The sequence below is a fragment of the Brassica napus genome, chromosome A5 (genome assembly GCF_020379485.1).
Source record: "Brassica napus cultivar Da-Ae chromosome A5, Da-Ae, whole genome shotgun sequence".
Taxonomy (NCBI): Eukaryota; Viridiplantae; Streptophyta; class Magnoliopsida; order Brassicales; family Brassicaceae; genus Brassica; species Brassica napus.
Genome location: NC_063438.1, coordinates 22060616 through 22077242, shown reverse-complemented (window position 1 = coordinate 22077242; position 16627 = coordinate 22060616). Strand labels below are relative to the sequence as shown.

The 16627-nt window shown below is 35.5% G+C and overlaps 3 protein-coding genes across 3 annotated transcripts; 2 read left to right on the top strand and 1 right to left on the bottom strand.

Annotated features, from left to right (window-relative positions):
* Positions 1–21: 21 nt before the first annotated feature.
* LOC106451949 (L-Ala-D/L-amino acid epimerase) lies at positions 22–2061 on the top strand. Its single transcript, XM_013893945.3, has 6 exons — positions 22–502; positions 608–718; positions 856–1072; positions 1142–1475; positions 1553–1614; positions 1778–2061. The coding sequence occupies exons 1-6, from the start codon at positions 86–88 to the stop codon at positions 1834–1836; spliced, it is 1200 nt and encodes a 399-aa protein (XP_013749399.2). The 5' UTR covers positions 22–85; the 3' UTR covers positions 1837–2061.
* Positions 2062–4239: 2178 nt separating this feature from the next.
* Positions 4240–4845, top strand: LOC125608976 (non-specific lipid-transfer protein 2-like). The gene has a single exon (XM_048779653.1). It carries the CDS (start codon positions 4305–4307, stop codon positions 4593–4595), a length of 291 nt encoding a protein of 96 aa, XP_048635610.1. The 5' UTR covers positions 4240–4304; the 3' UTR covers positions 4596–4845.
* LOC125608975 (AP-3 complex subunit delta-like) lies at positions 4797–7697 on the bottom strand. Its single transcript, XM_048779652.1, has one exon. The coding sequence runs from the start codon at positions 7495–7497 to the stop codon at positions 4927–4929; it is 2571 nt and encodes an 856-aa protein (XP_048635609.1). The 5' UTR covers positions 7498–7697; the 3' UTR covers positions 4797–4926.
* Positions 7698–16627: the final 8930 nt, after the last annotated feature.

The window sequence follows — 16627 nt, the reverse complement described above, 5'->3', positions numbered from 1 at the left end:
AAAATAAAAAATAAAATAAAAATACCAAGTGAGATTTTTGTATTGCTTGGGGCTGTTAAATCCTAAACCATTCTAAAGCAAAAAGATGTTTTCGATCGCAACTTCTTCGTCTTCCCAACTCTTCAATTTTCAAAATTCTCCGAAATCCTTTATCCCCGTCATGTCAGCGGCGTCTGGGTTCAAAACCCTGACGGAGAATTTCACTGTGAAGGTTCGTAAAGCAGAGAACCGCGAACTGAACGTCCCCCTGCTCTCCCCCTTCACCATCGCTTCGTCGCGCCTCGATTCCGTCGGAAACGTCGCGATTCGGATCGAGCTCAGCGGCGGATGCGTCGGCTGGGGAGAAGCTCCGATTTTACCCTCGGTGACGGCGGAGGATCAGCTCACGGCCATGGTTAAATCCCGGGAAGCTTGCGAGCTTCTCAAAGAGTTGCCGGAGATGAAGCTAGGTCACGTTCTTGAGGAGATCGGCGGGATTCTCCCTGGGCATCGATTTGCTTCTGTAAAGTCTCAAGCTTTTTAGTTCTTAGCTTGTTTTTGCTTAAAGCGTTTAACTTTCATTGTAAATGTATTTGATGAAGAGAATGTTGTTTAATGGATGTGAAAGGTAAGAGCGGGGGTGGAGATGGCTATGATTGATGCTGCTGCTAAGAGCGTTGGAGTTCCCTTGTGGAAACTCTTTGGTGGTGCTTCCAATACAATCACCACCGATATTACAGTTTGGTTCTAACTCTTCCTGTGGTACATACAGTTCCCTTCATTTTCTTGTGTTTGTTTCATGATGGAACTGTAAAGGAACATTATTCAAGTATAGTTTCTCATAGATGTGGATTTGAATGATCTTTCTATGTTCAGATTCCGATAGTTTCTCCAGCTGAAGCTTCATACTTGGCTGCAAAGTACAGAGAAGAAGGGTTTAAAACCTTGAAGCTCAAGGTTGGGAAGAACCTTAGGGCTGATATAGAAGTTCTCCAGGCTATACGTGAAATCCATCCTACTTGTTCCTTCATTTTGGATGCAAATGAGGGTTATAACACAGAGGAAGCTGTTGAAGTTCTCCAAAAGCTTCATGGTAAACATAACTTTTTAATCATTTGCTGGTCTTCAGATATCCTGAAGTTGTTGTGATTGTTTTTTCTAGAAATGAAGGTTACACCGGTTCTCTTTGAACAACCCGTCCACAGAGACAACTGGGAAGGTCTCAGGCATGTGACTCGAGTTGCAAAGGACAGATTTGGAGTCTCGGTTGCAGCTGACGAGAGTTGTAGAGACTTGACTGATCTCAAGAAAATCATAAAAGATGATGTGGTAGATGTTGTTAACATCAAACTCGCCAAATCCGGTGTCCTCGAGGCCCTTGAGGTAATTGAATTGGCTAGATCGTCTGGAATTGGGCTTATGATAGGGGGAATGGTGGAGACTAGACTAGCAATGGGGTTCTCCGGTCACCTTGCTGCTGGCATTGGATGTTTCAGGTGCTGAATATGTAAAAGAACTCGTTTCTTGATAATCTGAATGTCAAGATTCTAACAATGTTAGACGTGATGCGCAGATTCATCGACTTGGACACTCCACTTCTTCTAGCTAGTGATCCCGTTCAAGGTGGCTACAAAGGTATCACTCTTTGTTTTCTTCATATTGCATCTTGTCCTGTTAAAAGTATGATTGGCTTGTAGCCCCATCTTCTGTTCAAACATAACTACTAATGAACTCGTTATGTGAAACGCTAACCATCGATTAAGATTCAAAGTCTAATGAGGGTGGTTTTTGTTGGCAGCACTGGGTGCTGTCTATGAGTTTACTGATGAAGGCGGTCACGGAGGATATCTTCACTGAATGCACTTGCTTTGTGAGGAGTCTACTAGAGTCCTTGTTTATGTAGTTCATAGTGAACCAACCTCAAGTTTGATGTTAGTTTTTGTGCTTAAGAAAAGCATTACACCTTGCCCTAAATTTCCAGTTTTCGTTAAATAAGTGAATGTAACTTGCAAGTTTTGTAACATGTGTTCCAAATAAATGTAAGACATTCATCACATTAAGATTGGTTTGTTTCTGAAACACTCGCAACAAGCAGTCAAATTCACAAGTGAATAGCTTATAGGTCATATAACTCAACAGAAGTCGTACTTGTTTTGGGGTATTACATTTTCAGAGTTATTCATTGTTTGTTGTCAACGACTTGCATAGTGTATTGAAGTCTCTCTTTTTAGTCAACAGTTTATTGTAGTCACTTACTAAAATCATTATTTATGTAAATAGAAATTAACAAAACAGCTTATTGTAATTGGAAATCAAAGAGTGAAATTTTTCAAGAGCGGAAAAGTCAAAATGAAATGCTTTTCTAGCGGAGAAAAAAAGAAGAAGACGAGTGTACAGTGGTAGTAGGTGTGGTGGTGGTGACCGGTGAGGCGTGGAAATCTTAGTAGATGTATAAATCTGATAAAGGTCCAATTTACATAATTGTATAATTTTTTTAAGTTTTAATATGAAATTTTTGGAAGTAGATAAATCTACAAAATTTTCCTGAATTTTTTTTGATAAATTGTTTTTTCTTCTACAAAATAACCACGATAAGCTACAAGAAATACAAATGATTCAAAATACTTTTTATCATCTTTGATCTCCAACAAGCATTAAGATCGGATTATATAATATATTTTCAAATAAGAGGAGCAATAATAACAATACAAATCGTGACAATACTCACTAGGCGTGAGAATCTTAAAGTTCATATCACGATCAATGCTTTGGACCCACACTTTCTATTTCTCAATAATAAAAAAAAACGTCGTAACATCAAAATTCAAAGTCGAAGACACATGTTTGTATGATATACGCTCATGTTTCTTCTTTTCTTGCTAGATTAGTGATCTTTCTCCAACGAATGTACACGTTTAGCTATTCATCTTCTAGTTATGTTTATGTAAACCTTAATGAAATTGACAAAATCTTGTTACCAATGAATATTGAACAACTAATATTTCCATTAAAAGTACTACACAAAAGAGAGTAGGATATGTTCATTAGTTTACTACAAGTAGCGCCAAAAGAAAAAAAAAACTACAAAAGACGAAGTTTCAATGAGTGATTGTGGCAATGATTATCCCCAAACGCACGCTTAGATCTTCTCAAGATATCATCATTTTGTATAGAAAACTAATTGATTATTGTTCTTGTTAACATATTGAATTAGTTATGTTCATATATACATATACAAATGCATTTCTCCATCATATTATTATTATCACAGTGTGTGTGGTTGATAGAAGTAATAATGACGGTAAAGGGAGCCGGCAACATATATTGGGACGACACAAGTACCATCACCGAAAGTCCTCTTCGCCTCCCAAGTCCACGCTTCGACCCCACTTTTCATTTGTTTTATCTTAGATTTTTTTGTTCGGTTAACCTAACACGTTATGGTGCTATAGGTATAGTAAGTTACGATCCTATATCGTATTTCATGTGTGTTTGATAATGAAAACATCGTTATACTTATAGAGAATTCGTATTAGACAGTTGTTTTTCTTTGGTTGACAATCTACATATAGAGATAGAGTTAGCTAGAGATTTAGATATATATATTTAATAACTTAGTATACGTATTAAGTGGTGATTTATAAGTTTCTAAGTGCCTTTTTCCCCACTTTTGGTGCTACTTTTCCACTTAGAAATAAAAAGAGGCACATATAAGTCGAAGAACCCCCAAGAAAAGTATTATTTGAAATTTGTATACTTTTCCCTAATTTTGGCCATTAATCTTTGATTGTTTAATGTTCTTTAAGTCAACTGAGTAGCCAAAAACAACAAACCAATTTCGCCTATGCTCTTTTATATATAGATATCAATCTTCAAAATGTTGTAGCTCAGTATTTAGGATTTATAACTCGCATTCAAACTGGCTTGAATGATAACAATATTTTCAAAACTAGTAACTAAAGAATCTATTCGCCTGAAACATATATAGATATATAACACAACACGTTAGAACCTTAAAATTCTGATATTAAGTTTTTGATCAACCACTTGACTACAGAAACTACTAGATTATACAATTATATTGCTAAACTAAAATGATAAGACGCCGCACTATAAACAAGCGCACTAACAGATTAATATTTTGAATATTATTTTCAATCCATAATTCTTCATCAAAGTCTATACATAAAATACTAACAAATTAAAAGAATGTAAGAAAAGAGCTTCACTTTGCATCTCTATAAATAGGAAGAGGTGCACATATCAAAAACCACAAATACTAGAACACACTTCCATAAACTCTCAGAACAAACAAAAGAAGAAAAATGGTGATGATCAAGGCTTCATGGGTGTCCCTTTTCGCCATCGCGGCGGTTCTCCTAGTGATTCTAGCCCCGGCGGCAGAAGCAGTGACGTGCTCGCCAATGCAGCTAAGCCCATGTGCGCAGGCGATAACGTCGTCTTCTCCACCGTCAGCGTTGTGCTGCGCGAAGCTGAAGGAGCAGAAGCCATGCTTATGTGGGTACATGAGAAACCCTAGCCTCCGTCGCTTCGTCAGCTCTCCCAACGCTCGTAAAGTCTCTAACCGCTGCAAGCTCCCCATCCCAAGGTGTTGAATACTCAAAGAGCTAAACAGCGTTTGCTATCTGCGATCATCCTATACGTGTTTCAATCCTACTTTTGGTGTGTGTGTCTAAGTAGTAGTTTAAGCAAGTGTTACCCTTGAGAATAACAATGTGTGATGATGCTTGTATGCATCTTATTTCAACTTTTGTTTTTGCTGTCTTTTTCTGGTTTATTATCAATGTAGAGACGTGTAATCAATCATTGAGATGGTATGATATAAGAAAAAAATATTTTCATAAACACACAAAAAGAATAAGATTATGGGTACATGAAAATCACACCATCTCGTTTGGTCAGAGACGCAAACTCCAACTAGTATCATCATAAGAGCAAATCTGGGACTTCGACTGGTTTTGTTACACTTGCTTCTTTGCCTCTTTGCCGTCGTGAACTACGCTTACTACTTCTCTCACCATTTTTCTTATTCTTCTTCTCTCTTCTTGAGCTCTGTTCGATGTTCTCTGTATCAACATTCATCTCGTGGTTCTCTTTTACTCTTTCCTTCTCCTTCTCCTTGCCTTTCCCTTTCCCCATAAGAGCGGTTTGGATGGCACGTGACAAAGACTCATCGTTACTACTACTAGCGTCTGGCTTTCTCTTTGGTTCATCTCCTTCATCCAGTTTCACCACTACAGGTCTTGGTTTTGATATCTTTTTCTTGGGTTTAAACGAGTCCACAGATATCTCATTCGCTGGTGGGTATTCGTTTGACGTGTTGTTATCGTTGCCTTCTCTGTCGTTGTGGTCTTCGCTTTTCTGAGAGGAGAGATAGTACAGTCCATGGCGCTTTCTGTGTTCTGCGAGTAAGGATGAAGATTCAAGTGGAGGAGGTAAAGACGATGAGGCTTCTTCTTGATCTCTGATTCTGAGTTTGGCGACAGAGAAGCTGACTTTGTCTGAGGAGTAATCTGATTCCGCCATTGGTTCGAGAACTTCTCTGCAAATCTCTTGTAGACCTTCAAGATTCTCATTCAGCTCTAACCCTTCTGGTAGAGGAACTTTTTCTTGTGCAGTTGAAGAAACAGGGCCAAGCTCTTCTGAGAAGACATCTTCCATGAATGCTATAGCTCTATGAGCTTCTGTTTCACTGTTTTGTGAGGTTGCTTTCTCAGCTATTTCATGCTTTATCATACCAATGAATCCTAGAACGTTCTTAGCTCTCTCTTGCACTTCCACGTCTATGGTTCCGGATAACGAGCACAATCCCAACTCAATCATATTCACCAGACTCGATATGGAGTTGTATGTGAAACCATTCACCACTGAATGACCAGAGCTAGTAGACTCCTGAGCCAAGGGCGGGGAAGTGGGCTCCTGGGCTGAGAAGTATGCCCCGAGACTGAAGACAAGAACTTTGAAAGCTGAATGTATGTAGATTGCTCTAATTGAATCTGGTAAGAGACAAGTACGTGGCTGCAGGAGCGCCTCTGCAATCTCATAAGGGGACTTAGAGAACTCGACGTATTCCCCTGAAGCCCAAGCAGCTGCTGACAATATCGGGTGCAAGAACTGATTACCAAGCAATGCAGGATCAATAAGCAGGGCTCTAGAAACCCGAACCAGCTCCAGTCTAGCATCTTTGACCCTCGTACCGATATCAATCAACTGATGCTCAATTTCTTTCCCTCTTTGACAATGTGGGACTCTAGCCATCTCACCGAGAAGAGACACGTACCAATCGAAGTCAACTATGATCTCATACGAGTCCCTCGAGCATGCCACTAGAATGGAACCAATAATCTCGTTGCAGAACAAAGGGTCAGACTTTAGCGCATAGTTCATCAGAATCCGGGATATCTCAGTCACGTTATCTTCATTCACCATAGCCATTAAAAGATGCAACGCCTCGAGTTTAACATTTGGATCCTCATCGCTCATAGCCTTCACAACAGCTTCTTTGTTCTCCAAAACAGCCCACAAATGCTTTCCAGCAACAATCGACAACGCATGAAGACCGAGATACTTGAGATTCGGATCATCATCCACAAGAAACTCCCTAATCTTAGCAACCGCGAGCTTCAAAGCTGTTTCCTGATCGCTCAAGCTACTAAACACAGTTCTAATACACTCAAACAACAAAGACTTCCCCACATTCTGTTTCCTCATATGCTCACAGACCGGATCAGCCACCTTCTTAGCCAACCTAGGCTCAATAGAAGCCAATTTAGCAAATATCTTAAGAACCTTAATCAGAACCCAATTGTTCCTCGAATCTACAAGAATCTTGTAAAACTCAGGAGCTAAGGGAAGATAAGATCTTGGATCCTTTGCTGTGAGTTCACAGAACACTCCAACCACAGCTGATAGAAGCTGAGGATCAGAGCTCTCAAGATTCTCAACGAGACGCTTGAAACATACCTTAACAGCGTCAGGATACTTATCGAAAACTCTCAAAACCACACCTATAGCTTTCTTCCTAACCAAAGCCTTACTACTACCTAACAGCGTAAACACCTCAGAGGTCAAATCCCTAGCTAGATCATCAGTCCCAATCCTAGCCAAACATTCAAGAGCGAGACTCACCTCGTGCTCGTTCGAACTATTCAGATCCTTCCTGAGCTGGTTCGTGATCAGAAGCATAACCGGCGTCTGATCGCTGAACGACTGAGCAATCGCGTGGTAACCGATCCTCTTGTGCGCGAATCGAGATGAGGAAACGACCTCCACGGCGTGGAACGCCGCCCAGGCCATGTCGACGCCGTGGAGCGCGGCGAGGTAGGAGAGTTTCTGGAGGGCGACGGATTTGGTGGAGAGATCCGTCAGCTTGATCTCGCGGCGGATTTCTTCTAGGGATCTGGAGATGAAGGTGGATTCTCCGAGGCGTAGGCCTTTGATCAGATCCTCGAGGCTGCGCTGGAACAAGCTGTCCATGAGGGAGTTTGAAGACGCCATTGGAGAGAATGGGAACGAATCGGGATGATGTGATAGTTGGGGGTTTATGATTGGGATCTGAAACGTGGCATGATCGGAGATAGTTTCGCGGAGCGATATCGGAGATCAGATTCGCGAGGGTTTTTCAAGGCGATGGTCGCGATTTTCAGAATCCTGGATCCTCCTGTGAGAATCGAACGGAACGGAGGAGGAAGGAGAAAGCTATTATGGGTTTTTTGGAATTATGGCCCAATCTGCTTTCACTTGAAATAAATGGGCCTAAAGAATAATAAAACGATCCATTAGTGGGTTAGAAATAAATGGACGTAAAGAAGACTTGTGTTATTTTATACTCGATATCTTTTGAAAAAGAAATAGAATATTATCAAATTATATTATACTTTTAAAACTAAAAAAATAAATAAAAAATAGTAGTAATTACAAAAAAAAAGAATATTTTAACCGTCGTTAGTAAACTTTAAATCATAATCTCTAAACCATAAATCCTAAATCTTAAACTCTTGGCTAAACCTTAATTCTTTGGATATCTTACTCTAAATTAAAAACACTAAACACTAAAACACTCAAGGATTTAGAGTTTATGATTTAAAGTTTAGGATTTAGTATTTTTGATTTAAAGTTTAGTATTTATCCAAGAGTTTAAGGTTTACCCAAGGGTTTAGAGTTTAAGATTTAAGGTTAGGTTTAGTGTTTTGCTTGACGTTAAAAATATTTAAAAAAAATTGTAACTATTATTTTTTATTTTTTTACTTTTTTGTTTTAAAAACATAATATAACTCGATAATATTTTGTTTTCTTTTTAAAAAAATATCAAATTTGAAATAATAAAATCTTATTGGTTGGTGAACATAATGGTGAACTCAGAAATAACTACAGTAAATGGTTTTATTCAAGTATGACCGCGGTTTTTTCTGGAGTCTGTCCCTCCAACCAGTACATTTTATCCTAATTTGATCGGATTTTGTGTTGACGATCTCAAAGCTCTTAATTCTACTGCTCTCTAAAAGGGGACATTATGGATAAGATCATGGTATGAAAATTGACTGTACCCCAAATCTGTTCAAAATAGACATAGATCCTACTTCCACTCAATAATTGATTCCTTCCTATCTAAAGAATGGTAAAACAATAAATTAGTAGGTTTCAAATTGGATGAAAAAAATAGCATAAATCTTTACAAGTTCGTGTAACATACCTCTAGTATTTATCTATTTTTAACCTAAGATCCTGAAACTCACATCGTGGAAAAAAACCAAACCTCATCAAACATAAAGGAGACACGATTTTGACTATATCTTCTAATATATGCATTATATGATAATTCTACGTACGTTAGATATAATATTTCATGCGTTTGACATTTGGCAGTAAACTTACACATCAACTTTATTTTCTATTTGTTTTTAGTTCATAAATAAATCAAAGTTTTAAAATAGAAGCTTAGCTCGACCTAACCAATTAAGTAACTATCACACCTTTACAAGAATATCACGCTGATTGCTGGCTCTATACATATTCTAAACCTTAGAATATTTCCTGATCTTTAATCACAAATTTTACTAATATTTTCTTTAACATGAGGTATATTCTTAAACCCACCATTAATCATGTCCCTCTTCTTGTAAACAATATATCTTTTTAACATAATAAAAATAAACTAACTGAAAAAGAAACAACAATACACAATCATCATGAAATAACGTAGATGAGAATTGATAGAGCCTCTCGTTTTCATGGACCTATTAATGTTTTGTCGTTTTCAACAAGGCTAAAACTAAAGCTGAAGTTGAAGTGCGATTTGAAAAGATTTTTTTGTTTATTTTCTAGTAAAAGAGAGCAAATTGTCCACGCCTCTACCTAGTAAACTTATGGGGACGTGATAAACAAATATTTGTTATATTAGTATAGAGCTTTATAATAGTGGATCTTGATTTTTTAACCAGTCATTCGAAATTGTTACCTCTAATTTTACCAAATAGTTGTCACTTTAGTAATTTAAGTTTACTAAAGTGTCTCATAATTAATATTCTCCTAATTTAATGGGTCGAAATAATGTTTATCATTTATCAATAGAAATCAATATATTTTAAGTAAAATTTAAATTTACATTAAAAATTCTACATAATAATTAAAATAAAGATCCTTATAAACACATTACATACCAAAATTATTAAAAATATATAAAACATGAATAAAGTAATTACAAATGAACATTTAACTGCAAGCAAACAACTAACAAGCTAATGAGCTAACGTCCATTTTTTATTTGTCACCACTACAAAAGCATGATGACATCTCGTCACAACTTTGTTTGCGTTTGAAGTTATGTCTAACTCACAGAAATCATAACCACCTTGTTCGCAAAATAGAGTTCATCATGTATGTCTAGCAGTTTGCAAAGAGAAATGATGTGTACATAAAGAAGAGAAATTGGTGTTGCATCGTCGTTCAATTGTTCCACCAGTTTGGGAATGTTTCCAAACACAACAAAGAGTCGGAAACTACATATATTCGTAAACCATGAAACAAAACACGGTGCATGAGACACATAGTTCTATGCAAAAAAACCAACGAATCTTTGTTGAATTTAACATGGAAATAGATGTAAAGAACACTCTCATGGCCTGTAAAATATATGCTTTTCTAGATGTACAAGATCTGTAAATGTTTGTAGATTTTTATATAAACCTATGTAACTATGTTGCTTCAAGTCGATCCACCATTTGAGTCAAAAATATATATATATATATATATATATATATATATAACAGAAATAAACATGGATTTCAATTTGAAAATACTGAAAATATGGCATGTACACTAATGTATGGTTAACGTAGTTTTTGAATGATTATTCCAATATATTGAAACATGAAATTTTCTTTGCTTTGCAACGTTTACGTGTAACACTCTGTCAAAGAAAAAAAACGTTTACGTGTAACGTCATTATTTTGCTTTAAGATATTGTATACATACTTTTAGCGAAATTTTATATGTAAATATCTAAGTAGAGTTCGGACATCTCTCTTGTCGAAATTAAATGTTATTGGACTCTCATCGTATTTTAAAATTCTATCTTACCAAAAGATAATCTCATGTCCATCTAGTAAAAAAAAATTATTTGGATTGTGGTTACTGATAATGCGTGATGCATTGATCTCCACATTAAATGAAATGTCTTGTCTTTGTTAGTGCAATCTGACTATTAAAAACCATTGTGTCTGTGTGTTCAAAGGATAGAAGAAAAGAAAAACAGATATTTCAGCTGACTCGACTTTGTATTTATCTGACTGGAACAAGACACATGACACAATGATGGTGCCGGTACGTCTTGATCTAACATACAAATCAAATAAGTATTGAAGTGTAATTCATAATTACGTTATAAAATAGTTTCTTGACTCTTGAAAACTAGATACATGTCAAATTTTAACATGAAACTTAATATCTATACTTTTCATAAAATCAAACTGGGAAATTAATTTTACAAGTTCAATCGAAATCGAGTTAATATCTATATTATTAAAACTGAAGTACCTTTTAGTACTGTTTGGAAACATGGATAAAACATAAATGAGAATTGTTTGGAAACAAGGATAAAACATAAATGAGAATTGTTTGGAAACATGGATAGTAGATTAATTACTTTCTTTTATTTATACATTTAGTCATTGCATTTATTATAAATTATATATTTCCTTTTTGTATTTTTTATTTATAGATTCTGCCACTATATTTAAAATTAATTTAAATTAATTATTTTTTTTTAAATTAATTAATTACAATGGTTGTTGTTTCTTTATAGTGAAAAAATATATATATATATAGTATATCTTATATAAAAGAATTTTAAATATAGTATTACTTTATTTAGTTTAGTCAAATATAAAAATTTCGAGAGTTCAATTTTTAAGAAAATAAAATATCATAAAATTAATAATAATTCATAGAAAACTAATGCAAAAATTAAATTTTAGGCATGTTTTCCTTAACAGAAAAACAACAGGTCAATATATGAATTATACAATTACATCAAATTACATTAAGTTATAAAAATAATATAATATTATGTACAAATAAAAAAAATTATTATCAAACATCTATATTATAAAATAATATATTTTATTCTCTTTTTTTAACGCTGATTTATTATGATATTACAATTATGATATGAGAAAGATTACATAGACGATTCTACTCTATATATATGTACATTACAAAACATAAAAAATATATATGGAATTTTTTAATCAAACCAGCAGTTTATGATTTTATGTTAAATACAAATTAAATCAAACACCCGCACGGGGGTGCGGATTAAGTTCTAGTATATATTATGACTGTTGCACTAGCTTGTAAAATAAGTTGAGCACTTTCAGTTTTCTAAACAAAGGAGAAAATGAACTAATGCTTCATATTCGAACAAAAAATTTAAGTTAAAATTTCTTAATTGTGTAGACAACTAATAAGCTTATATAGATGCGCATAATAGTAGCACCAGTGTTGTGAGATATGATCGTTCATTATTCCAGGGGTACATATACATATATGTCTTTTGCTTTAAGTCAGCTGGTTCTACTTGGCTAAGCCATGTGCTCATCCAAGGAGCTGATAACGAGACAAGAAAGCTACATTGAACCCTTTCACTATACTTGGTACCTTTGAGGCTAAATTTTTGCCTATCCTAAGGAAAAACAAACAAGTAATAAAGAAAAAGAAAGCTGCAACACAGGATTATGACTTTTCACATCTTGTGAACCCTTTTAGATGTCTAAACTTAAATTGTCAGCTTTTATCAAAAGCGACAAGTAGGAGGAGTTCGTCAAAATTATTGGAGACAAGGTATTGAACACCCTCGGAGTAAATTATTTTCTTTCAAATGATGTTCCTCTTAAAAAAGAATTAATTCAATGAGATTCGACCTTAGAAGGGATCAGTAACTAAATCTTAGATAAACGGTCGTCACCCATTTACTGTAGTGACCAAAAAAATATCAGACACGCAACTATGAAAAAAGTTAAACATACAGCCTTTCTTTGTTACATCTAAGTAAATATAATTTCCCCTGAAAGAAAATGTGATTTAAATATAATTTCCCCTGAAAGCAAATGTGATTTGGTAGTAACAAAAAAAACATATCTAATTCTCAACCAGCAAAATTCATATAAAACAAGTTATCAACAATGATCTTCCACAATGTTTTTCCACAAAATCAAAAGAAAACTAGCACAAACTGTGTTAAAGAAACTGAATAGGAAAGAACTGTATAAATGTGATTTCATTGTTTACAATAAAAGTGAAGATATAATCATGGACGTGTAAGTTTTTTTATTTAGAAGTTGCCTAAACAAAACTTCAGTTAATTAACCTTCCCTTACGTGCATGGAGACTCATCATACCGAGCAATCAATCTTAGATTGCGTTAGATTAAGTAACCTCTCAATATAGCGTCATTGAGCTACTGGATCTGTGATGTCAATTGACAACCCTCGTTTGATGTGACCGAACAAGCGATATCAGACTTGTTAACTACACCACATGCTCTTCCAAAGCATGCACAGATTTGTTTTTTTTTAAGGGAAAAGCATTCACAAATTTATACCTTGCATTCTTATCCTCGGCAAGTAAAGGGTAGATAGCGAAAAATATCGAGGGGCTCTGCATCGTCTTTGTAGGCAGCTAAGAGCAGCATTAACCGGGTATGTAGAAGGGTTTTTAGGAGAGAGGGGACCCACAAAAATGAGGGAACCGAGGAAGAAGGGAGTCAAATGTAGCCAAATAAGAAACGTATGCAGTTGGGTTTTTTTACTGTGCGCGGGCCCCACTGACATGTGACGGCCCGCGATTGATTCTTTTATAATTTTTTTTTTTTTTAAATCGGCCAAAAGAAAAAAAAAAGAAAAATTATAAACCCATTTGGGTATTTGGGTTAATCATGCTCTAAGACAAATATGAAGGATCTATAAAATTCACGCGGAGGCAAGTTAGTTTTTATGGTGAAAAAACAAAGAACCGATATTTTGTTTGCATATATACGTTATATATGGTATACTTGTTCTATATGCATTTAGACTAAATATTTAATTTCTGGATTTTTGTTCTGGGCAATATTTTTATGGAGATTACCACCTATTAGATTAGTGGAAAATTAGATTATATGATAAACCACCACATTTTCGATTATTTGGTAAATCAAACTCGTACAAGATTGAAATGTTGAGATTGTTTTATGATACGATTTAAACGAAAATATATATAGAATGGTGATAAGCGACGGGTATGAGGATGTGTACTCTGAGAGATGTCAATCAAAGTCCCACATTGGATAATTAGACAAGGAGTGTCTAATATATAAAGAGATGTCCAACTCTAATAGTACGAGGCCTTTTGGGATGGAAACCAAAAGTAAAACCATGCGGGCTTGCTAATTAGGCCCAAAGTGGACAATATCGTACTAATCGGATAATATAGAGTTGGACATGGGATTTCACAATCCCAACAATTGGTATCAGAGCGGTTGACGAGAAATCTGCAAGAAGACCAAAATACCCTTCGAGTAGGAATGGGACCCTTCAAGGTGGAAAGGGAGGTTCGGCAGAGATTAGTCAAAAGATCCTGGAATTGTGGGAAGAACATTCTCGACTAAGGGTGTCGAATGTCGAAGATGCGACAAGGCACCGAGATGATTCGCTAGAGGAAAAATGGCACAAGGTGTGTGGTCCTTAGCTTGAGGGGGAGAATGAGAGATGTCAATCAAAGTCCCACATTGGATAATTAGACAAGGAGTGTCTAATATATAAAGAGATGTCCAACTCTAATAGTACGAGGCCTTTTGGGATGGAAACCAAAAGTAAAACCATGCGGGCTTGCTAATTAGGCCCAAAGTGGACAATATCGTACTAATCGGATAATATAGAGTTGGACATGGGATTTCACAATCCCAACATACTCTATCTAAAGGAAAAAGACGAAAACAATAGATAGACATTATCCTTTGACGAGAAAAGGAATTGAGGAAAAAGGATAAATGAAAAGAGAATGATGGATCATAAAAGCCAACCCATTGCATTATACAACACTTGCACGATGATCTATACTATACTAAAAGGGGGATATAAGCCATGGAGAGGGTGTCCACATAGGATAGAAAAATCAACCAATCAGAGAACCCAAAATTGCCATGTCATCTCATTTACTTTTCGTAAAAAATAAAAAAAACAATGCGAAGGTGAGAATTGAACCCGGGTTAGTATGATATGTATATAGGACAGTTACCACTAAGCCATTGAAATATTCTTGGACACATATACAAGAACCACTAAGTATATAATCACAAACTCTTATGTACATTTACAATAATATAAATTCAACTTTCAAGACTCTGATACTTTGTTTTGTAAAAAAAAAAATAAGTAAGTGACTAAGCTAATATATTCTTAGAAAGTGTGAGAACGTTGACAAATATGAAAAAGCATATATTTTTGTTTTCGTGACAAAGTTAAGAATTTTGTAAAAGTAAGTTTAACATATAAATTTTCGTGACAAATATGAAAAAGCATAGGAAACAATTAAAATATACTTCTCTAATGTCTTAATAAAATATTATTTAAGGAGTGTAATAATTAAATATATTAATTCAATAAATTTTGTAATTTATAGACAAAACAATAACACAACAAATTTTGAAACATTTGTTTAACCTATCGATTTTTTTCATGAGAATCTATCCTATACTAAAAGGAAGATATTCTCAATGGAGAGAGTGCCATGTCAGATTTTTTAATCGTCCAATTAAAATGCACTAATCTGCCATGCTATCAACAATATAATCATGCGAAATAATATGGGCTCTTAGTGATTTGATGTGGCCCAATTTTCACGATCTCTCCGACTTTTACACTTTCTCTTTGCCGTCTCAAAGTCTAGAAACCCTACCGTCTATGTGTTTCACCGTTCTGACTCCTTATGTCTCTCCTCCTATATAAAAACCTTTTCCGATCGACCTCCAAGCTCATTCAACAACATCCACAAAACTTCTTCCAGTAAAAGCAAAGTCAGTCGGAAAAATCTCTTGGCAAGTCTCGGGCGGCTCTATTTTTCAACGCCATCACACTAGGCCTCTCGGACTCAGAGTTACGCTTTAGTTTATTTCACTTATGGGAGTCAAGAAACAGGGGCTCCGTATTGGCTTTGAACGGCAGCTCTCTCTTAAACAAGCAGGTATGATCTTTTACTGATTAACCTGACCCTTTACTGTTTTCACAAGTCGCAGAAAAAAGTGTGTATCGGTGGTATATGTTTATCTTCGTGTTTGATTTATAATGCATATAATATAGTGTATAACGTAGTCTTCGATATCCCTGCTGTGAAAGAACTTCCGGGTTTTAGAATACTTGAGGGACTAACTGTGAACTCTCTTCGAGGCGCAAAGGTAAATGGTGGCTTTCTGATTTTGTTTCCCTTCGTGTGACAGAAAAAAATTATATATAGCTGATGTGTATGTCAACATGGTAGATGACAGAGTCAAGGGTTAGAGGGCTTAAAGGAGTCATACGATCTTGCGTTATGTGCTTTTGTGGTGTCTGCAAAGGAATTCAGGTTTGCGATTGGACCTAACTTTTTGCATTTAACTGTAAATAGAAACAAAAAAATTTATCATTTACCTTACTACTCTCACCTAACTTTTTCAAGTAGGTTAAACAACTTTTACCTTAAGTAACATGAAGGTGATTTGCCAACATGAAGACTGCAGACGGCAAGGTTTCCAAGAGTTTATGGGTCTTTAGCATCTTACAATGACCACAAACTAATTTAACACTTGCACATATACAGAAGAAGCTAAGAAAGCAGTGCAGTGTGAGAAATCAAGAAACATTGATCTAGAAGGATTTCGATAATTTTGGTTGGTGACTCAATCTCTTACCTTCTCTCATTGATATTATCATGGTTGCTTTCTTTAGCTGGACTAAGATCATTCAACATCATTGTTTTTTCTTTCCCCAGTTGAAAACTGTAAGTACTATGGATGCTACAGTTAAATTGAACAGCATAAGCAAGGGTTTCAACTCTCAAGACACTCAATTGGAAAGGACTTAGCTGGCAGCATATTTGCATGTGCTTTAATGATCTT